Here is a 24093-nt window from a genome sequence, read left to right on the forward strand (position 1 = left end):
TTCCATATTGTTCTCCATAGTGGCTATATCAATTTACATTCCCACCAAAGGTGCAAGAGGGTTCCCTTTTCTCCACACCCTCTCCAGCATTTATTGTTTGTAGATTTTTGATGATGGCCATTCTCCAGTGTGAGGTGATACCACATTGCAGTTTTGATTTGCATTTCTCTAATGATTAGTGATGTTGAGCATCCTTTCAAGTGTTTGTTGGCAATCTGTGAATCTTCTTGGGAAAAATGTCTATTTACATCTTCTGCCAATTTTTGGATTGTTTGTTTGTTTTTTTGATATTGAGCTGCATGAGCTGCTTGTATATTTCGGAGATTAATCCTTTGTCAGTTGCTTCATTTGCAAATATTTTCTCCCATTCTGAGAGTTGTCTTTTCACCTTGTTTATGGTTTCCTTTGCTGTGCAAAAGATTTGAAGTTTCATTAGGTCCCATTTTTCATTTTTTTTTTTTTTAATTTCCATTTCTCTAGGAGGTGGATCAAAAAGGATCTTGTTGTGATATATGTCATAGAGTGTTCTGCCTATGTTTTCCTCTAAGAGTTTTATAGACTCTGGTCTTACATTGAGGTCTTTAATCCATTTTGAGTTTATATTTGTGTATGGTCATAGGGAGTGGAGTGTTCTAATTTCATTCTTTTACATGTAGCTGTCCAGTTTTCCCAGCACCACTTATTGAAGAGGCTGTCTTTTCTCCACTGTATATTCTTGCCTCCTTTATCAAAGATAAGGTGACTATATGTGCATGGGTTTATCTCTGTGCTTTCTATCCTGTTCCATTGATCTATATTTCTGTTTTTGTATCACTACTATACTGTCTTGATTACTGTAGCTTTGTAGTATAATCTGAAGTCAGGGTGTCTGATTCCTCTAGCTCCATTTTTTTTCCTCAAGACTGCTTTGGCTATTCAGGGTCTTTTTTGTGTCCATAAATATTGTGAAATATTTAGTTCTTGTTCTGTGAAAAATGTCATTGGTAGTTTGACAGGGATTGAATTGAATCTGTAGATAGTTTTGGGTAGTATAGTCATTTCCAAAATACTTATTCTTCCAACCCAATAACATGGTATATCTCTCTCTCTGTTTGTATCATCTTTAATTCATTCCTCAGTGTTTTATAGTTTTCTGCATTCAGGTCTTTTGTCTCCTTAGGTATGTTTATTCCTAGATATATTATTCTTTTTGTTGCAGTGGTAAATAGGAGTGTTTCCTTAATTTCTCTTTCAGATTTTTCATTATTAGTGATTAGGAATGCAACAGATTTCTGTGCATTAATTTTGTATCCTGCTACTCTACCAAATTCATTGATTAGCTCTAGCAGTTTTCTGGTAGCATCTTTAGGATTCTCTGTATATAGTATCATGTCATCTGCAAACAGTGACAGTTTGAGTTCTTCTTTTCTGATTTGGATTCCTTTTATTTCTTTTTCTCCTCTGATTACTGTGGCTATAACATCCAAAACTATGCTGAATAATAGTGGTGAGAGTGGACAACCTTGTTTTGTTCCTGATCTTAGTGGAAATGGTTTCAGTTTTTCACCACTCAGAATGATGTTGGCTGTGTGTTTGACATATATGGCCTTTATTATTTTGAGGTTAGTTCTCTCTATGCCTACTTTCTGGAGAGTTCTTTTCATAAATGGTGCTGAATTTTGTCAAAAGCTTTTTCTGCATCTATTGAGATTATCATCTGGTTTTTACCCTTCAATTTGTCAATATAGAGTATCACATTGATTGATTTGAGTATATTGAAGAATCCTTGCACTTTTGGGATAAACCCCATTTGATCATGGTGTATGAGCCTTTTAATGTGCTGTTGGATTCTGTTTGCTAGTATTTTGTGGAGAATATTTCCATCTATGTTCATCTGTGATGTTGGCCGGTAACTTTCTTTGTTTGTGACATCTTTGTCTGGTGTTGGTATCAGGGTGATGGTGGCCTTGTAGAATGAATATGGTAGTGTTCCTTCCTCTGCTATATTTTGGAATCGTTTGAGAAGGATAAGTGTTACCTCTTCTCTAAATGATAGAATTCTCCTGTGAAGCCATCTGGTCCTGGGGTTTTGTTTGTCAGAGGAGTTTTAATCACAGTTTCAATTTCATTCCTTGTGATTGGTCTGTTCATATTTTCTATTTCTTCCTGGTTCAGTCTTGGAAGGTTGTGCTTTTCTAAGAATTTGTTTATTTGTCATTTATTTGTCATTGTTGTTTATTTGTCATTTATTCCAGGTTGTCCATTGTTTTGGCATATAGTTGCTTATAGTAATCTCTCATGATCCTTTGTATATTTGCATGTCAGTTGTTACTTCTCTTTTTTCATTTCTGTTTCTATTGATTTGAGTCTTCTCCCTTTTTTTCTTGATGAGTGTGACTAATGGTTTAGCAATTTTGTTTATCTTCTCACAGAACCAACTTTTAGTTTTATTGATCTGTGCTATTGTTTGCTTCATTTCTTTGTCATTTATTTCTGATCTGATCTTTATGATTTCTTTCCATCTGGTAACTTTGAGGGGTTTTCTGTTCTTCTTTCTCTGACTGCTTTAGGTATACAGTTAGTGTTTTTATTTGAGATTATTCTTATTTCTTGAGGTAGGATTGTATTGCTGTAAACTTCCCTCTTAGAATTGTTTTTGCTGCATCCCATAGGTTTTAGGTCATTGTGTTTTCACTGTCATTTGTTTCTAGGTATTCTTTGATTTCCTCTTTAATTTCTTCAACAATCTCTTGGCTATTTAGTAGTATATTGTTTAGACTCCATGTGTTTGTATTTTTTATAGATTTTTCCCTGTTACTGTTATCTTGTCTCATAGCACTGCGGTCAGAAAAGATATTTGATACAATTTCAATTTTCTTAAATTAACCAAGGTTTAATTTGTGGCCCAAGGTATGATGTTTCCTGGAGAATGTTCTATGAGCACTAGAGAAGAATGTATATTCTGTTGTTTTTGGATGGAATGTCCTATAAATATCAATTAAGTGCATATTGCTTAATGTATCATTTAAAGCTTGTGTTTCCTTATTTATTTTCATTTTGGATGATCTTTCCATTGGTGAAAGTGGGGTGTTAAACTCCCCTACTATGATTGTGTTACTGTCGATTTCCCCTTTTATGGCTGTTAGCATCTGCCTTATGTATTGAGGTGCTCCCATGTTGGGTGCATAAATATTTACAATTGTTATATCTTCTTCTTGGATTGATCCCTTGATCATTATGTAGTGCCCTTCTTTGTCTCTTGTAATGATCTTTATTTTAAAGTCTATTTTGTCTACAGTTTACAGTTGCTCCCAAAGTCCACTACCTCAATTTTAGGATGATTCATTTTCTATTCAGGTATTCCACAGATTCAGGTACATCAAGTTGATTGTGGAGATTTAATCCTCTGCTCCTGAGGGATTTAATCCACTGCTCCTGAGGCTGCTGGGAGTAATTTCCCTTTCTCTTCTTTGTTCACACAGCTCCTGGAGTTCAGCTTTGGATTTGGCTCTCTTCTACATGTGGGTTGCCCTCTGGCATCTGTTCTTTGCCAAGACAGGAGGAGGGTTAAAGGAGCAGCTGATTAGGGGGCTCTGGCTCACTCAGGCCGGGGTTTGGGAGTGGTATGGAATGCGGGGTAAGCCTGCACAGCAGAGGCCAGCATGATGTTACACCAGCCTGAGGTGTGCCATGTGTCCTCCTGGGGATATTGTCCATGCATCACAGGACCCTGGCAGTGGGGGGCTGCACAGGCTCCTGGGTGGGGAGGTGTGGATGGTGACCTGTACTTGCACACAGGCTTCTTGGTGGCTGCAACAGCAGCCTTAGCGTTTCATGCCCGTCTCTGGTGTCCATGCTGATAGCCATGGCTTGCACCCATCTCTGAAGCTCGTTTAGGCAGTGCTCTGAATCTCCTCTCCTCGTGCACCCTGAAACAATGGTCTTTTGCCTCTTAGGCAGTTCCAGACTTTTTCCCAGACTCCCTCCCAGCTAGCTGTGGCCCACTAGGCCCCTTCAGACTGTCTTCATGCAGCCAACACTAGTCCTCTCCCTTGGATCTGACCTCCAAATCCTGAGCCTCAGCTCCCAGCCCCCACCCACCCCAGCAGGTGAGCAGAAAAACCTCTCAGGATGGTGAGTTCTGGTTGGCACTGATCCTCTTTGTGGGAATCTCTCCACTTTGTCCTCTGTATCCCTGTTGCTGCTCTCTCCTCCGTCAGTCCGAAGCGCTGCCCCATGCCCAAACCCCCATCTCCGCCAGTGAAGGGGCTTCCTGGTGTGTGGAAAAATTTCCTCCTTCACAGCTCCCTCTAAGAGATGCAGGTACCATCCCTATTCTTTTGTGTCTGTTTTTTCTTTTTCCTTACCCAGGTATGTGAGGAGTTTCTTGCCTTTTGGGAAGTCTGAGGTCTTTTGCCAGCGTTTAGTAGGTGTTCTGTAGGAGTTGTTCCACATATAGATGCATTTTTAATATATTTGTGGTGAGGATCTCCACATTTTGATCTCCACATCTTACTGCTCTGCCATCTTAAAGGTCCTCTGCATTAAATATTTGTATGGTGCTAATATGTGGTTCAGCTCCTCAAACCATTAACAATCAAAATTATTTTTATTTTAATAACAAATGTAATGGCCATTTGAAAGAAGTATTGTTTAAATAATTGTATTTCTTTTCATTTTTTCCTAATTGAAGTTAGTGATAAAGCCAGTAAACTTTAAGAAGAATGTACAAAAATAAAGTAATAATGTTTAATATAAACAATTTCAAAGAACATCCTTATTCTAATTAAAATTTTATAACATTTCTGGCAACTGGAACTAACAAAGTTACTATTGAGTATTCTAGCTATTAAGGGATATATTATTCTAGTATTTTATGTTAGTCATTTCTGAATATCATACACAGGATTTGCATATATGTTTATTGACCCAGTTCTCTTCTGCCACTATAGGTTTACCCTACAACTTGATGGTCATTATTTACTCACAAAGATAAACTACCAATGTTATAGAGAGATAGATCATATTTGCAAAGTGACTGCCTAGCTGACATGGATCCTCGGATGGATCAGCTTCCTAGAATTTTACAGTGTTAATTGTTAATACACCCTATGCTGTCCTTCATATTAAGTCTAAGGATATTCTTATTTCTGACATATTTTCTACATGACAAAATATTCTGAAACATTATTTTGCACATAGAGAGATCTTTTCTTGAGGTTTAATGCACAATTAACTCATAGGGACATAGTCAATTTTTATCCCAAGCGTAAGAACATATCTAACAGTGAAGATATTGACAAACTTCCAAGGACATTTTTCTTGTAAACTAAGTTGTACTATAATTATCTTTGACTGGAAAGGGTATTGGTATATAATATCCTAAGAATAAAATCTGATTTATAGACAATTACTGTACAAATTCTTGTACATAAACATGACTATGTTTCAAAGTAGTATACAATTATTGAAACATATTGATATTTTTTCTAAGTGGAACAAGCAGAGGAACTGTTACAGTAGTTTAATTTTATTCAAAAATTTAAGAATGTAAAAAACAAAACTAACTTCCATTGTATAGTGAGGAGAAAAATTTGTGTTAATCTTGGATCATTGCAGAAAATCTAAAGATAGTCCAAGTTTAAAGGACAGCTTAACCATCTTATTATTCTGAACTTGTGCCTGAATTTGGGATGGAATAATCCTAAAAAGTGTCAGGGGAGATGAAATACAGACACAAGTCATATAGTACTCATAAGTGAGAAATAGTTACAAGTAATAGTTTGAAAACACACAGTAATAAGTACAGAGATTATAAAGAATTCAATTTTTTTCAAAATAAATAACTTTTTCAAATGATTGGGTACACTAAAGTCAAGAAATTTTACAAAATGATTTGTTAATAAAATGGAAAATATCATTTAAGTACAGAATATCTGTCATTTTACAGAAATAAAGTATAAGTTTTAATTTTATATTGTATATCTTCTAGATCTTTTTTTTTTTTTTTTTTTTTTGGCTTGCTATGAGCTGATTTTTATTGGGAGAAACAAGAAAAACAGGGCCACTGTCTTCAGAAGGCTCGAGTTAAATAAACCATGTGTTTCCTGAGTAAGGCATTCTCACATTTAGAAACTGTTCATCAGATTAGACAGTTGACATTTGGGGATGGCGGAACAGAGATACTAAACAGGGAGAAGTTGGTGGGTGTGGTTCCTGCCAGAGCAAACTTGGCAGCCTCCTGATGGGATGAAGGGGGCCCAGGGGAGGAGTGCCAGCCCACCTTACTCATGAGCCCCAGGAAGTGTGGTTTGGATAGTTGGAGAGAGAATGAAGCAGAGATGCTTTAAACTCATTCAAAACCAACTTCACTGTCTTTCTAACGGTTGATCCTTCTGCTGACCTCTCTATGTAAAAGTTTGTGATCTGTTGGCTTCTTCTCTGTTTCTTAACCATTTATAATATGTGCAGACATGTGAGGCCCAGGTGGGCTTTGAAGAGGCCTGGAGAGGAGGTGTTTGCCCATAAATGGAGATTTTGAAACTTAAGACAAGCCTTACTCAAGACCAAGTGGACTGCAACACATGCAGTGAGGTCTAGGGAGTCTGAGATCTAAGTTCTAGGTCTAAGGAGTTCTTTTTCTTTTTCTTTTTTTGAATTTGCATTTTTTTTAATTTTTATTTTAAATTGGACTATAACTGATTAGCAATGTTGTGTTAGTTTCAGGTATACAGCAAAGTGATTCAGTTATAAATATATATGTATGTATTCTTTTTCAAGTTCTAGGATATACTTTAAAACAAATAATATGTAATATATTTTTATGCATACATCTATCAACATTGAGAAATTCATTTCCTTTTAGAAATTATTACTTGAAATTATTTTAAACCTAGGCACTCAGAGTTGACTCTGCTCTGATACTTTATTTTTACAGGATTCTATACATTTCTTTATAATTGTATATTATCCATAAACATTTTGAAATAGTCCTTATATACATTGTATGAGTGTTTAGAAATATATAAATATTTAGCTATCCAAAAAGATGATAAAATCAATGTTTTTAGCTTCAGCTTTATCATCAATGTATATATCATCTTACTGAATTTTAAAAACTATAATAGTTCCCTTAAGCAAACAAATGAGTTCGTTCCTGGCTTTTCATGGGTTGAGTCCTTGCCATGAAAGAAGGTGAGTCTTTCTTCTTTTTGTTGGCTCTACTATTGTCTCAGAGTATGAGAGATCCCCCTCTGAGCCCCCAACTCTATTTCATTAAGGTTTCTATTCATTAATATCTTACAAGTAAAATAGTAGTCCCTTAAAAAAGAAAGAAATGGGTAGGAAGGCAACTAAAGTTTTAACATATAAGAAGAGAAGCATAAGCAAGACTTTAACTAAACATCTTCCCTTCTATATTCCAAAGTATCTGGTAATTCTAATATGTTATACTCCTTATTCAGCCTCAGAGCCATTCTGTTATCTTTCCCACCTCTTATATATATGTGTATCTTATGTGTTTTTATATTCTTTCTGACATCTCCACCAATAATTTATTTATTACAATGGTTAAATAACTTTATTTAATTAAGATTCAAATTATAGTGTTAAAATCAATTAATTATATTCTGCTATCATTTATTAATTTATTCACTCAATAAATTTGTGTACCAATGTGGTACAGTGTCTTATCAATGTAGATGAAAATGTCAGTGAGTCAATGTTAAATTTTCTACTTATTAATTTTGTAAATCCATATGACAGATTTAACTCACTTGAAGTAAAACAGGATTCATGAACAAAAGAAGAGAATGTGATACTGAAACAGTCAAGGAAAAAGAAAATCTAAAGAGGGACAGAGAGAGGGAAATTAAAGATACTTTGGTTACATTCAAAGAAATGTACAGAAAATAATTTGTGGAGATGATAACCTTCTGTAGTAAAAGGGAGACATAATAGAACTTAAAACTCTGGTGTCACTCTATTATTCCCTCAGGTGCTGCATTTTTGGTAAATATTTTTTTAGTTTCATGGCTGGAAACTATTACTTTGCCTGATGTACAGCTTTTCAACTGCTTGCATAATTAAAAAGATGTTACGAGCATAAATTTTTATTTTTATTGAGATTTTTTTCAGTTTGAAAGGGATTTAAACTATACTTGGAACATCTTAAAGTAAATATGTGAATATTTATGATAGGCTTGTTAGGACTTAGTTTGTTGACTTTATTTTTTAATTTACTTCACCAGACATGTTTATGGCCAAATAGGAAACTATACTTGACTTGTGAACAGCTTTCTTAAAAAGGAAAGGGAATTGAAAATGTGATCTGTAGAAGTACCTTTATATTCTGTGTGGTAAAATGATAATAAATAATATGGAATCAAAAATAATATCCGTTCTGTTTCTCTTGGAAGCCATGCATTTTACTCATATTTATTTGTCAGTGTAATTAATTCTTATTATATTTTGCATCCCTCTGAATATAGGGGTAATATCATAAGTACTAATCTTCTACTTTTCATTTGATAACTTATGCTCATCTCTATAAAAATCATTATTAACAGTGATTGTGCATTATTCACAGATATTGGCTGACCTAGAAAACCATACATTATTTAAGAATGATCTGGAATGTCAAAAGCTGATTCTGGAAGCAATGAAATACCATCTATTGCCAGAAAGAAGAACTTTAATGCAAAGTCCAAGAACTAAACCTAGAAAATCTACAGTTGGAACTCTGTATGCAGTGGGAGGAATGGATAACAACAAAGGTATTTAGTTCTAGATCTTTAGTAATACACACACTGTATCACACCATGACGTGATTTTACGGTTGTAACCTGTGTAATACCAACAAACTTCACAGAATCACAGCTTTATTCATTAAGATTTAAGATTTAGGGAAAAGTTAAGACACCTCTCAGTTTTCCATTTTTTCAATCTGTATTTGCTGCTTCTGCTTCTTACTCATCTTTAAATGTTTTATCTCATGCATTATGTACAAGACTTCATATGAAATGAAAAAAAGATTAAAAGTACCTAGAAAACATGGGCCAAATAATTTGTTGGATATATTGAAACATGTATTTCTATTCTAAGTAAAGGAAATGTAATCTGCCAGCCACATGCTTGCTGAGAGTAATATTATGAAGGAGCGAGTCTCTGCTTTTGAGGGGTTTAGAATTTCATACAGAAGCCAGACAAAGAAGTAGACAATTATAAATGGGTGTACTGACTATGGCAGGTATCATTTACAAATTTAAATTTTTTTTTACCATTTTTACTCTTACAAGGAAGTAAATGATTTGTTTAAGACCAAATACAAACATTCGAAGGTTTTGTTCTTACTTTTCTATAGTTAGTGGGAAAATCTCCATGAATGTTTGTTCTCTTTAGCCGTTTTTATGTGTCTTAATTTTCCTGAACAAGTACACAAGACAAATAATGTAAGTGTCCTATGTTTGTGTCTAATAGGTGACATAATTATCCATAATACATTTATTATACATGTACAAAATACAGTTGGCAAACATAGAGTATGACCACATATTCAAGCTCTGTTAAAGGAACTCTGTTGTTAAAGAATCAGGAGGAAGCAACAGAACTTACCTCAACTACTGTGAAGTGAGATCCCAAAATAGGAGGCAAAGGGAAACAATTCAGGTAATCAATAGAGAACAACACACATTTCCCATTTTTTATTTGCCAAGAAGATATCTGTGGCTATAAAATGATTTTCACTGGTTTAATTTTTTGAAGATTTACTCCTATTTGCTGGGCTATGGATTTCTAGTGATTATCACATTAAACGAGCATTAAAATATTAACATATATATTCAAGAGCTTAACTATTAGTTAAAAAGGGTAAATGACTTGACACTTTAAGAACTAAGGAAATGGCATCAATCTCCGTCCTTCCCTGTCTCTCTCCACTTCTAGCTCCTTCTTTAATGTTATTATTTAAGAGACTAAGTCCAAAATTTCCCCCCTAAATGATATAGTGCTTAACACCCTCTTTTATAAAGTGGTGAAACAAAATATCTTAGATACAAATCTCTGTCAAAAATAGCCAGAAATTATATTGAAATGTCCCCAAAAATGTTTTTCAAGCTTAGAAAACAAATCTATTAACCTGTATCCATGTAGTCCTTATGAGAGTAATAAATACTAAATAACACACGGCACGTGATATAATTTGCCATCTCTTGGAGCAGAAGCATGCAAACTTTATTGTAACATTTTTGCGGTACGTGGGCCTCTCACTGTTGTGGCCTCTCCCATTGCGGAGCACAGGCTCCAGATGCTCAGGTCCAGCAGCCATGGCTCACGGGCCCAGCCACTCCACGGCATGTGGGATCCTCCGGGACTGGGGCACAAACCCGTGTCCCCTGCATCGGCGGGCAGACTCTCAACCACTGCACCACCAGGGAAGCCCTATTGTAACATCTTAATAAGTTCATTTTACCTATAAAAGTAAATATCAATAAAAGGACAATGATGTTATATATGTTTATCAAATTTTAAGGTCTAATGAATGACATTTACTTTTCAAGAACACTGCATTCTACAGAATGAATGCCTGTATAAGATAAATTCCATTTGTAAATATGCACATATCATTGAAAAAATAAAGAAAGAACATTGATGAAATCAGGCCAGCCAGTGACTAGGACTGAGCAATAAACAACAAATTAACATTAGTATAAAAATCACTATGCTATGAAGAGCCAAAAGACATGACTAATTTAAATTTTTAAATTTATCGACTTTAAATACAATTACCATAGCATAAAATAATACGAGTATGGGGGGGTCTATTGAGTTAAGCTCTTTGTCAGCATTTGAATTTGTCTAATTTTACACAGCACTCTTTTGAGACTGAAGAAATTCTTAAGAAATTGAACTTTCTTAGGGATTTTGAATCTTTCATTTTATAATTGAACACTACTAATTATTTAGCTATTGTTCCACTTATCCAGTAGTCCAGAAGATTAAAAGCGTGTGACAAAACAAGGGATTTAAAAAGATATTCCTGATTAAATCAGCAATAAAATAGAAAAAAAATTGAAGTAAATTTTAGGAATTCTTACCATATCCTCAGCACTCTAGGAATTGGATATTAAATATATCCCATAACTTAGATAAAAATCTGACATTACCAAACCTCAGAGAACCTACTTTTCCTGCTGCAGCAGAAACTTTACCAGTTTCAAGAGATTTAAAGAACAACTAGGACATTTTCAAGTTAATCCCTTGTATTTGCATTGTGCTTTTACTGCTTAAAAGCTGTTTTCTACACCTTATTAACTTGTGCTATCTCTAAATAGGCATTAAGATTTTATCTTAAAATTGTGTTTTCTTTTCTTTAAAGGTAATGAGGAAAATTAAAATGTAAAAAGAGGCAGGGAAATCAAAAGAAAAAATATAGCAAAACATTGGAATTTACTTTGCATGACTAATTTGAAAAATAATGCAATACAATATAATACAGTATGTTACAATACAATACAATGATATGCAATATTTAGTGTGCTTTTTGGAATTATTTACATATTCATATTGTGCCTCATAAGGCTGTATAAACATTTTATTGAATTCCTCTTCAGCTCCACAGTTACTGGGATTTGTATGATATTTTATGGGATTGATAAACTATGAGTACAACTCTTGCAGATTTTCTGTAAATATTAAGAAAATTCAGAGCATTTTTCTCTCCTTTCCCCTCCTTTCTTCTTATATCCACACATACATGCATCCTATAATGATGCACTTTTTGCACATCTATTTTGTGCCGGCTCTGTGTTAAGAACTTGTGAACATTATGAATATTACCCCTACCTCACAAAGCTTCCAAGTTACTCTAGGAAAGCAAATAGTAAACAAAATATTTGTGAATAAAATGAGTGTTACAGGAATGGAATTGCGAGTGCAATCAGTATAATGCTTGGGAGCCAACCTAGTGTAGTCTAGAAGAGTAGAGAAGTACAGAGAAAGTGTTTGTTGTTGTTGCTGTTTTTAGTTGAAATCTAAAGAATTATTAGGCATTAGTTTAGCACATTACTGGAGCAGCAGAGTAGATGTGGTGGTGAATTCCAGACTAGAGATAAATCAAATGTGAGGGTTTACAGCTAAAGAAGTGTGACATCTTTAAAAATGGAGAGAAATCCTTTATGGCTGAAATTTAGCCAGTGGAGAAATGAAAGCCACATGGTAGTAGAGGAAAGACACAGCAGATTTCAGGGAAAGGATAAGAATGATAGATTCTGAATTGAAATCTAGACATCATAGAAAGCAGGTGATGTTCCGAGTGAAGAAAGTAGTCTTTGCGATCAGAGAGATGCCTGTTCAAATCCACGAATGTCACTTAAAATCTCTAGTCTAATTTATCTTTTCTCAATACTGTATTGTGTTTCTGTAACAATTACAGTTATTAAATGTAAAGAGGCTAAACTAATACACAGCATTCCAACATGCTTGTTCAGTGCCAAAGAAACCATCAGAGAACTCAGCAGCAACCTGGGCTGACTTTCCTTATCACATTATGGACTAAGGCCAAGTCATCTAGGAACTTTGGAGGCATGGACTATAGTGGTTCTATGACATAATAGTAATGTGACATAGGGAAGAAGATAGGACAACAAGATATTCATATCAGTGGCATTTATATGATTAGCATTATGTAGAAATTAAATGCCTTTTATACCAATACAAAAACATTTAAGAGTTGGGATTCACATGAATTGTATGAGAGAAAAGAATCAAGTCATAAATGAAGTTAGCAGTATCTCTTGGAAAGTATGATTTAATTCGCTGCCATACTGGAAAATACTGAAAAATAAATTTTTAACGATGTAGTAATTTATAGCATATTTAAGGACAATTAAAATGATTAATATATTTATTAATGTTTGTTCTACTATGAATGAAAAATGAGGAGACATAAAATTAAATACGGAAAAAGTCAATGAATTTTTAAAAACTATTTTTATTAGGAGGACAAATTTTTTAAATGTTTTCAACTGAAATCAAATGCAGATTTAAAACAATGCAGTAAATTGTACCAATAAATATGCTTTCATTTTGGTAAGAATTTTATTACAAATCACATAGGAATCATCATAAATCCTTTAGAAGGTTGAGTTAAAAGTAAAACACTAATTGCTTATTCTCAAGTGCTTGAAATGTCTCACACTAATGTATGATTCATGTAAGCTATGAAATAAAATTTGGTGCTATTGGTTACTTGAAAATATTTGTATCAAAAAGTCTATTGAATTTATTTTCTGATGTTGGTTGATTATTAGAAAATTCCATGCAAGTAAAAATAATTTGGTTTTGTACTCATAGAAATTGTATTTTTTGAAGATTCATTTTATTTCATTCTAATTATGAACATATATTGAAAACCTGGTAAATATACAGTAGTATAGATAAGAAAAGGAAAACCAACTGTGAGCTTATAACTTAAATATAATCATTGTTACCATTGTTAACAGAGTGGCATATTTTCTTTTCCAAATTTCTCTGTAAATGTGCATGTGTGTGTGTGTGTGTGTGTATATATATATATATATATACATGTTTGTATACAGACATAACTCTATATCTACATTTATACAGAGATTACCTATTTACAATTGTCTTCATCTTCTCACTCTGGTATCTAAATATAGGCATATTTAGATTTATTAACATACCTAAGAATTATTATTTTGTTGCTTTTATTTGTTAATTATATGTGTAAATTTATATTTCATTAAATTTTTTAAATACATCATTTCAAGTACCTTACTAATTCTTATTCACATTAAAAATGCCATGGTTTACTTGAGCTTAATCCTATTATAAAACACTTTGGTGGAATAATCCATTTTATTTTCTATAAATAACACCATCACTAGTATCTGCATACGTTAAGAGTTTTTCCTAAGCTTTGAGTGTTTATACAGATAACTGGATGAAAAATTACTGGGTGGGAAGGTAAAGCTTTTGTGACATATGAGCTGATTTCTTTCTTGAAAATTTTTAAGAATTTATAGTAGCACTAAGTTATGGAAATAGTGCCATTTTTAGGGCCTTGTCAACAAATTTTCTGTCTAAAAACCCTTTTTATTATTAAAAATTTTAGCATAATAGTAGAAAAAATAATATAATGAACCCCATATTCTTGTCATTACATTTATATTTCTCCTTTTAGTAATGAAATTGAATATTTTTGTAATTTCAATTTTTTTTGTATTTAATCATCAAATATACTGCTGAAGAGTGACATATTAGTTTGCTATTTTTCCAATTATTACATATTTTATTTCAGTTTCTTGAACTAATTGCCTACAGTATTTGGCATAAAGTTCAATAGAAATAGCTTCTGAGGTGTTTTTCTCATTTTGTCTATTTTATAAGGAATAATTTAAATATTTTACAAGTTTGCTGTAAACATCTAGTATGTAGCATAGCATTCCTGGCAGTTTTGGAGAGAATGATGAATACTGTGTATGAGAATACATAGAGGCTATGGACAACCTTAAATTCTCTCAGAGATAACTTTCCTTTTGACAGACACTTAAGTAAGAGCAAAACACCTTCTTCCAAACAAGCATTAGATAATTTGAGGCTAAGATGTAGTATCTGTGAGGGTCGCCCTACTCCTTGTTTGCTTTCTGTATGTATACCAAGGCCATTGGTCTTTACTGGGCCCTGAATCCCATTTTATTTTCACCTCAGAAGAACCAGTTCTAATTTCTTAGCATCTTAGCTTCCATCTTCTGCCTGGATTTCTGTCTCTCCTTGTATATGTCTTACAAATTAGTAAGTGCCCAGAAGACAAGCAATAATGCCTTGTCATTCTTTTTTCTGAGTCTAAAGTCCTGACTACCTTGGTTGCCCTGAACTACAGTTAGTGTCGCCCCAGCTGCATAAGGCTACCAACAAGCCTGGGCCAACAAGTGCTTCAAGGACTCTCAGCCTAGTGCTGCCTGTGAATCAGCCATTTCCCAAGGGGAAAATGGCAAAGGATGTTGGCCTCATTTCAATTCTCATCCCTTCTATCTGGGATTTGTCCTCCTAAGTGTTTGATATCATTTTTTTAAATCTCTAATGTCTTTAAACAGCTAAATTTTGTATTCTAAGACTATCACTTTATAGTTATTCTTATGGAGATAGCTTATTTGATACAAGCTAATCCATACTTAACAGCAGAGGCCCCTGCAAATTTGTAATTTCAACATTATCCATTTATGAAACTTCTCTTCGAATTTTTTTGAGATATATATGATAATGTTGCTGATGTTCTCATCTTACATGCTTTTTGAAAAATTTAATCTATTATTTCTTTAAATATTTCACAGGTTTATTTTATATTCTGTAGCTAATAACTCCAACATCTAAAAGCTTGAGAGTCTAAGTCTATTGTTTGTTGTTTCTGACACCAGGAATAGCAGAGGAATTGCAATTCTGGAGATGCAATCTCTAGCAAGCTACAGGCTCGTCCCCTGAGGGTTTGGGGCAGGCTGTATTTATGGGCAAGGAATGCAAAGAGGGCAGACTCCAGCCAGAGTCCAAGAAGTTAGTTTATTGGCTTGAGGATGGGGAGAGATTCTTGGCAGACGGTCATTGGTAAATTTTGGTCTTTAAATCAGGCATTTGTGGGAAATCAGTCTCTCGGTTCTTGTGTTATCTCCCTCAGGGAGCATGCGTGAGATTATCTATTTCATATTTTTGGGTTCCATTTTACATTAAAATATTTTCACACTTTCCTTTAGCAAGCATAAGTCAGCTTTAACAAAGAACCAGGGCCACCAGTGACATACAGCTTTATCAGTCCTCTTCAATGCTCCAGGCTTAATGCAAAGTCTCTGGATCATTCTCCTACCTCATGTTAGGCCCAAAGCAGATGCTCTAGATCTTACTGTAGGTGTGGACATCCACTCCAAGGAAATGCTGTCTTTTGTACTCGGGTAGCAAACTCTATCCCACGTTTCACCTCACTGTTCTTCAGCTATTTGGCTGAAGTTTTTTTCTTGGAGTTTTTTCTTACTTTCAAGTCCAGCAATGCAAAAAATTAATGTTATTGTTGCAATTTACCCAGATTTACTGGTATTTTAATTAGAGGGCACTTTGGAGTGTCTTCCATTCTCTATCAAGCAGAAGCCTCCTTTTTCTTTTGTATCCTGATTTTTTCCTCCATAGATTATTTTACTTGTTTTATGCCCTATACTTTTTGGAGAGTACAGATTTTGTTTAGAATTAAACTATTAGCAAACCTGACATTTCCCCACTTTTTACATATTTATAAAGTATACCATTGATGTTTCCATGGTTTGACAGTGTTTGAATATTCACAAATTTGGTAATACTATATTCACATATAACTTCCACATCTCTAAAATGAAGATAATAATTCTACCTCAAAGTATTATATTATATCATGTAATAAGTTAGAGTAGTTCTGATTATAATGTAGATGATGACTCACTAACAATTTGATTGAATCCTTACATATTCTTCCCATAGCAAATACAATTCAAATTCATGCCTGAGCTTAAATAGAAATCAATACATACCTTGGATCTAAGGCATTGTTAACAAATATTCAGAACTACAAGTATAAATTCATGAGCATATTTGTTCTAATATAATAGATTAATTCCCTTTTCTAAATTATAAGCAACTTGGAGACAGGAACTTTACATTCTTAACATCAGAAAGCATTGTTATTTAGAGTAGGCTTTCAGTAAATATCTGCCATACTTAAATTACAACCTATTTAGCTAATTTTAATATCCAAAATGAAAAATCACATGTATGTGTGTGTATATATACTATTTATCAATATAAACTTTGTATAACTATGAAATTCTCCTTTATTTATAATCTTTGGAAGATTTTAAAGGGAAACTGTAAACAAAAGATTGCCATTACCTGAATAACTTTCCCAGAAGTACTCCTCAAGAAAAAAGAATTATTGTGAATTTGTTATTTATCCTTAGTAATTGATCATTTGGGAATGATAAAATTATTTCATCAATGATTTATATACATATTTTGATTGAAGTATAGTTGATGTACAATATTAATTTCAGGTGTACAACATAGTGATTTCACATTTAAACACATTATGAAATGATGACAGCAGTTAACTCTAGTAACCATATATAACCATACAATATTATTATAGTATTATTGACTAAATTCCTTACATAGTATATTACATCCCTGTGATGTTTATTTTACCTTGAAGTTTTTTCCTTTTAATTCTCTTCACCTATGTTGCCCAACCCTCCACTTCCCTCCTCTCTGGCAACCAGTTATTTGTTTTCTGTATCTATGAGCCTGTTTTTGTTTTGTTTGTTCATTTGATTTTTTCCTTAGAGTAAACATATAAGTGAATATTTGTCTTCCTCTGTCTGACTTACTTCACTTAGCATGTTATCCTCTAGATTCATCAATGCTTTTGAAATGGCAAGGTTTCATTTTTTTATGGATGAGTATTATTTGGTTGTATATGTATACTGTATCTTCTTTATTCATTCATCTACCTGTGGACACTTAAGTTGTTTCCATATCTTGGCTATTGTAAATAATGCTGCAATGAACATAGGGATGCATATATCTTTTTGATTTAGTGTTTTTATTTTCCTCAGGTTAATACCAAGAAGTGAAATTGCCGAGTAATATGGAAGTTCTATTTTTAATTTTTTGAGGAAACTCCATATTGTTTTTCATAGTAGCTGCACCAATTTACATTCCTCAAAACAGTATACAAGGGTTCCCTTTTCCCCACATCCTTACCAATATGTGTTATTTGTTGTATTTTAGATGAGAGCCATTCTGACAGGTGTAAGATCTCAAAATCTCATGAGTTTCATTTGCATTTCCCTGATGATTAGTGATATGAACATTGTTTCATGTGTCTTCTGGTCATTCATATGTTTTCTTTGGAAAAATGTCTGTTCAGGTCCTCTGCACATTATTTAATCAGGCTGTGTGTGTTTTTTTTTTTTTTTGTGGTACGTGGGCCTCTTACTGTTGTGGCCTCTCCTGTTGGGGAGCACAGGCTCCGGACGCTCAGGCTCAGCAGCCATGGCTCATGGGCCCAGCCGCTCCGCGGCTTGTGGGATCTTCCCGGACCGGGGCACGAACCCGTGTCCCCTGCATCGGCAGGCGGACTCTCAACCACTGCACCACCAGGGAAGCCCAGGCTGTGTTTTTGATATTGAATTCTATGATTTGGATTCATGTAGGTTGGATTTTAACTCCTTATTGAATATATCATTTGCAAGTATCATCTCTCATTCAGTAGGTTGTCTTTCTTTTTGTTGATAGTTTCCTTCCCTGTGCAAAAGCTTTTCACTTTGACGTGGTCCCTTTTGTTTATTTTTACTGTTGTTTCCCTTGCCTGAGGAGACATATACAAAAAAAAATATTGCTAAGATTGATGTCAAAAAGCATACTGCTCACATTTTCTTCTAGGATTTTATGGTTTCAGGTTCACACTTTAGTCTGTAATACATTTTGAGTTTATTTTTGTATATGGTGTAAGAAAATGATCCAGTTTGATTCTTTTGCATATGGCTGCCCAGTTTCCCAAGACATTTATTGAAGAAGCTGTCTTTTCCCCATGGTATATTCTTGTTTACTTTGTCATAGACTAATTGAGCATATAAGTGTAAGTTTATATCTGAGCTCTCTATCCAGTTCCATTGATCTATGTTTCTGTTTTTATGCCACTGCCATGCTGTTTTGATGACTATAACTTTGTAGTATACTTTGAAATCAGGGAGCATAATACCTCCAGTCTTTTTCTTCTTTCTTAGGATTATTTTGGCTATTTGGATCTTTTGTGATTCCCTACAAACTTTAGGATTATTTGTTCTAGTTCTGTGAAAAAATGCCATTGGTATTTTGGTAAGGATTTCATTGAATCCATAGATTGCTTTGGGTAGTATGGACATTTTAACAATATTAATTATTCCAATTCATGAGCACATTATATCTTTCAATTTTTTTGTATTGTCTTCAATTTCATCAGTGTCTTATAGATTTCATAGTACAGATCTTTCACGTTTTAGCTTAAATTTTTCTAGGTATTTTATTCTTTTTGATTCTGTTGTAATGACATTGTTTTCTTCATTTATCTTTCTGATAAAACATTATTAGTATATGAAAACACTACATATCTCTGTACTTTAATTTTATATCTTGCTACTTCACTGAATTCATAAGCTCTAATATTTTTGGTGGAGTCTTTAGGGTTTTCTAAATATAGTATCATGTCATCTGTAAACGGTGACAGTTTTACTTCCTTTCAATTTGAATACCTTTTATTTCTTTTTTCTTGTGTGACTGTTGTAGCTAGGACTTTCAATAATATTTTGAATAGAACTGGAAAGAGTGGGCATCCTTATCTTGTTCCTGATCTTAAATACTTTTGGCTTTTCACCATTGAGTATGATGCTTCTGTGGGATTGTCATATATAACTTTCATTATGTTGAGGTATGTTCCCTTTACACTCACTTTGTTGAGAGTTTTTGTATCTTAAATGAATGTTGAATTTTGTCAAAAGCTTTTTCTGCATCTATTGAGATGATTATATAATTTTGTCATGGTATAAGTTCATCTGTGAGACTCTCTGTGCTTCCTGGACTTGGATGTCTGTTTCTTGCACCAGTTTAGGGATGTTTTCACCATTATTTCTTCTAATAGTTTTTCTGTCCCTTTTTCTCTCTCTTCTTCTGGGAAGCTTATAATGCTAATGTTAGTATGCTTGGTGTTGTCTCAGAGCTCCCTTAAACTATCCTCATCTTTTGGTTTCTTTTTTCTTTTTACTATCCTGATTGGGTCTTTTACACTGATCCATTCTTCTGCAACATCTAATCTGCTGTTGACTCCCTCTAGTATAGTTTTTATATATATATATATATTTATCTCTTTATTGAAGTTCTCACTGTGTTCCTTCATCTTTTCCTGAGCTCAGTGAACAATTTTATGACCATTACTTTGAACCCTTTTTCCTGGAAGATCATTTATCTCCATTTTATTTAGCTATTTTTTCTTTCTGAGGCTTTGTCTTGTTTTTTCATTTGCAACATATTCCTTTGTCTAATTTTTCCTAACTCTTTGTGTTTGTTCTTATGCATTGGGTAGATCAGCTACATCTCTTGGTCTTGAAAGAGTGGTTTTGAGTAGAGGTGTCCTATCAGACCCAGTAGCACTGTCCTGCCTGGTTGCCAGAACCAGGTGACCCAGGATTTTCTCCTGTGTGGGCTGCATGTGCCCTCATGTTGTGGTTGGGCTGTGATTGCTGTGGATATACCTAGTGTGTGGGACTGGCCTGTCATGCATCTGGCTGAAAGGCCTAGTCACAAATGTTGCATGCACTCTGTTGTGTGTGACTGGCTCCTGGTGTGAGATCACCTTCAGGGAAATATCAGTGCTGGTCAAGGGCAGCTGCCAAGTCTGTCAGGGTGGAGAGCCACCTTGGATAGGCTGTACTGCCAATCAAGTGTGCCTGCCAGGACTGGTGGTGAAAGGAGCTGCTTTGGATGGTCTCTGCTGCCAGCTGAAAGTGGTTATTGGGTCTGGTAGGTGGCCACTTTGGAGGAGCACTGCCTTTGTCAGATCCAGAGGTGAACCTGGGGTGGGTTGAATTGTGCAAGTAAGTTACGTGGGGAGAGTCAGAAATGACACCTACCAGCACAGGGTCAGCTAGGTAGAGGATGATGGAAAAACAAACAAACAAAAATGACTGGCCCTTGCCAGTTCCTCTATACCCAGAGAAAGTTCTAACAGCTCCCAGTCCCTCGGAAACACACCTTAAAATTAATCAATAAATCCCCTCAGTATGACTTAGGTGCTTTTTTCTGTGTTGGGTCTCAGAGCAAGTGAGTTTTGCATGCACCTTTAAGAGCAAATTTTGGTTTTCTATACCCCTCTGCCTCTCCTGGACATAAGCTTGCTTGTTTTCAAAGTCTAAAATTGTGGGAGCTTGTCTTCCCAGTGCAAGTCCCCAGGGTTCAGGAGATTCATGTAGGGTTTCAAGGCTTTGTTTCTCAGGGAGGACCACCACAAATGTGATATCATTCCTGTCCCTGGTTTCCAGTGTTGGGGGTGTGGGTCCCAGGCAGACTGCATCTGCACCCTTCCTGACCATCTCAATGTGGCTTCCTCTTTTTATCTTTAGTTGTGGAAAATCTTTTCTGATAGTTTTCAGGTCATTCTCAGAAATAGTTGCTGTATGTGTTGTTGTAATTTTGGTGTGTCTGTGGAAGGAGGGGAGTCCAGGATCTTCCCATTCTGCCATCTTGTCCCAACACCCCCCCAATAACATGTACTTTACTAACTTCCAAGCACCATTATATACAAAATTTCATTTACATTTTACAGCAAATTTAGGTTGAGAGTATATTCTTGATCATTCTGATTTTGACAGAGGTTAAGAAACTTCTTATTTTTACCTTTTAGTAAGTAGTTAAAATTAAGGTAGACTTTAAATCTAGGGATCTGTGTAATTCCAAAATTGGTGATCTTTCTTCTACCCTTTTTTCCCACCTTTAACCTGTTAATGATGAGATGTGCTCAAAGTGACTTTTTAAAATATCAGCATAAAATTCCGACATACTTTTAATTCTTAATATGTGATTTTTATTTATAATTTTACTGAAGTTTGGAACTAGTTCTCTAGTGTACAGGATAAAGAAAAAATCCCAGGACAGGTAAATAAACCTTATTTTATTATTTTAAGAAATACAAAAGAAAGTAATTGAAAAAATTAACTATGCTCTAAAATACCCATTTTTTTAAATTTAACTTTTATATGTATATTATTTCCTCAAAGAAAAATTATCCATATGAAAAAAGCAACTTTTAGATATGAAATATAAAAATCCTATTTTCTGGGATTAAATATTTCTAGGCTGAAATACATGGTATACTTATTAAATAAAAAGTTCTATAATTCAACACAGGTAATTATATTTCCTACTATAAAAAAAACCTGTTAATATCTAGACTATACCCTACTATTAGTACTTCCATCTAACTTGGCTTCAAATTTCAGTTGTCAGAATTACTCTGCTCTCTATAGTTAATCAGCTATCAGGGACTGTCTGATTTACATCAGCATTTCTACTACTTTAGTTGAAGCTTTGTCATCTTATGCCTGCAAACCTGGGGTATTTCATGTGTTTATCAAATGGACCATTTTTCCTGACAACACATTACTAAACTAGATAATGATCTCCCTACCTCCAGTCTCTCTCCAATCGTCCTCATCCAGCTCATTATTTCCAAAGTAACTTATCACAGCTTTTAGCATGATCATTAAAACACAAAGATATAAATAAAATAATAAAATAAAAACCTTCATTAGGCCCCCTTCCCCCAGGAAGAGCCCAATATTCTTTACCAGTGCAACATCTATCCTTCACCAGCTATCATTACAAATTTAACCAGCAGTTTTTTCCTATTTTTCTCTCCACCATAAATGTCTTGAAGGATACTTTTAATCTTTACCAAATTTCACAACTCACTTCCTCAGATATGAAGCACCACACTGGTTGCAGTACTACCCACACATATATATATTATCTGATGCTTCAGTGTCTTTTTCCTTTTATCCCTCTTTCTTTGCTTGTCTAACCCTATTGTAATATTCTCTCACCCATGGCTTCTCAGTTAGCCTTATTTATCCCTCATCTATATCTTAGCATTGTGTTCTTGCCACTTTTATTGTACCAATCCAGTTATATTAAATACATCTGTTTTCATTTTCCCAAAATAATATAAAATTTTTGAACATATATAAAACTTAAAAGAATCATTCAGTTAACTTCCACATACTCAGCTAGATTTTACAGTTAAAATTATGCTACATTTGCTTTAACACATATTTATCCAACTATTATTCCTCTACTCATCTATCATATTTTTAATACATTTCAAGGTTGTAGACATAAGTACACTTCATACTGAACACATCATCATATTATTAACTAGATTTCAATATTATTTTAGAGCTTTTGGACAATATTAACATACAACAAAATGCACAAATCTTAAATGTACTTTTAAATGAATTTTGACAAATACATATATTTATGTAATTCAAAGTCCTTACAAGATAGAAAACATTGCCATTACCTCAGCAAGCTCCCTCATATCCCTTCCTAGTTAGTCCCCAGCTTCCACATCTCCAAGACAACCACTTCTCTGAATTTCTTTCTGCTTAAAATAGTATGGTCTATTCTTAAACTTCATATGAATGCAATCACACATTTCATATGCCTTTATCTAAACTTTCTGTCAACTAGCATACTTTGGTGACTCTACCATGGTGTTATGTGTATCAATAATTTATTCTTTCCTTTGAATTCCTTAATAGTAATCTGGTTATCCAGTTTCCTGCTGATGAACACCTGGGATATTTCCAGTTTTAGCTATTATAGGTAAAACTGCTGTGAGCAGTCATGTACAAGTAACATTTTGTGACCACTGTACTTTCATGAATAAGAGATACATTAACCAATGTTATAGACATTATAACATGACTTGCAAAAAATATGCATGGAAAAGAAATCATGAAAAAAATCTTCTTGCTTCTTGAAAACCATACAAATATATGAGTAAATAAATCACAAAAATATGCTGTTTTCTCTATGGCTATTCATTACTAAACCTATTTGCTTTTTCATGTTTTTTGTTCTACTAGTAATAACATTTCACATGTTGGATAACAACCTGGGCTTTTGGGGATTTTTTAATGCATATGAAATATTCTTTGATATACTGGAATTATCAGATGTATTTTTATTTAATGTCAAAGCTTTTGAAGAATTTTATGTTATTTCTGTTTCACACTCAGGTAGTCTTGATGCCTGACTTTTAAAATTTCCTTTTAAGATCATGCAGCACTAATGTGGTTCAGAAATGCTCATGTAAACTTGTAGATAATGATCTATACACATAATGATATACCCATCAAGAGATGATTTAATACCAAGAGCAAAATTCATGAATAAATATCACAGGGAATAAGCACATTTAATTTACTCTGTTACACTTGAGTCATATTAACTATACATATTACTCAAGGAATCCAACCATACCTGCTG

General features: G+C 34.1%; 1 protein-coding gene across 2 annotated transcripts in view; it reads left to right on the top strand.

Annotated features, from left to right (window-relative positions):
• The window catches only part of KLHL1 (kelch like family member 1), a gene marked incomplete at both ends in the record, with an annotated part of 371340 nt that overhangs the window by 265761 nt on the left and 81486 nt on the right, over window positions 1-24093 (top strand). For both annotated transcript variants that reach the window (XM_082859184.1, XM_082859185.1), the window contains one exon: window positions 8567-8753. In XM_082859184.1, coding sequence (XP_082715310.1) covers window positions 8567-8753 — 187 coding nt within the window. The remainder of the gene's footprint in view (window positions 1-8566; window positions 8754-24093) is intronic.

This window comes from Leucopleurus acutus, assembly GCF_964270905.1.
Source record: "Leucopleurus acutus genome assembly, chromosome: 18".
NCBI classification, from domain to species: Eukaryota; Metazoa; Chordata; class Mammalia; order Artiodactyla; family Delphinidae; genus Leucopleurus; species Leucopleurus acutus.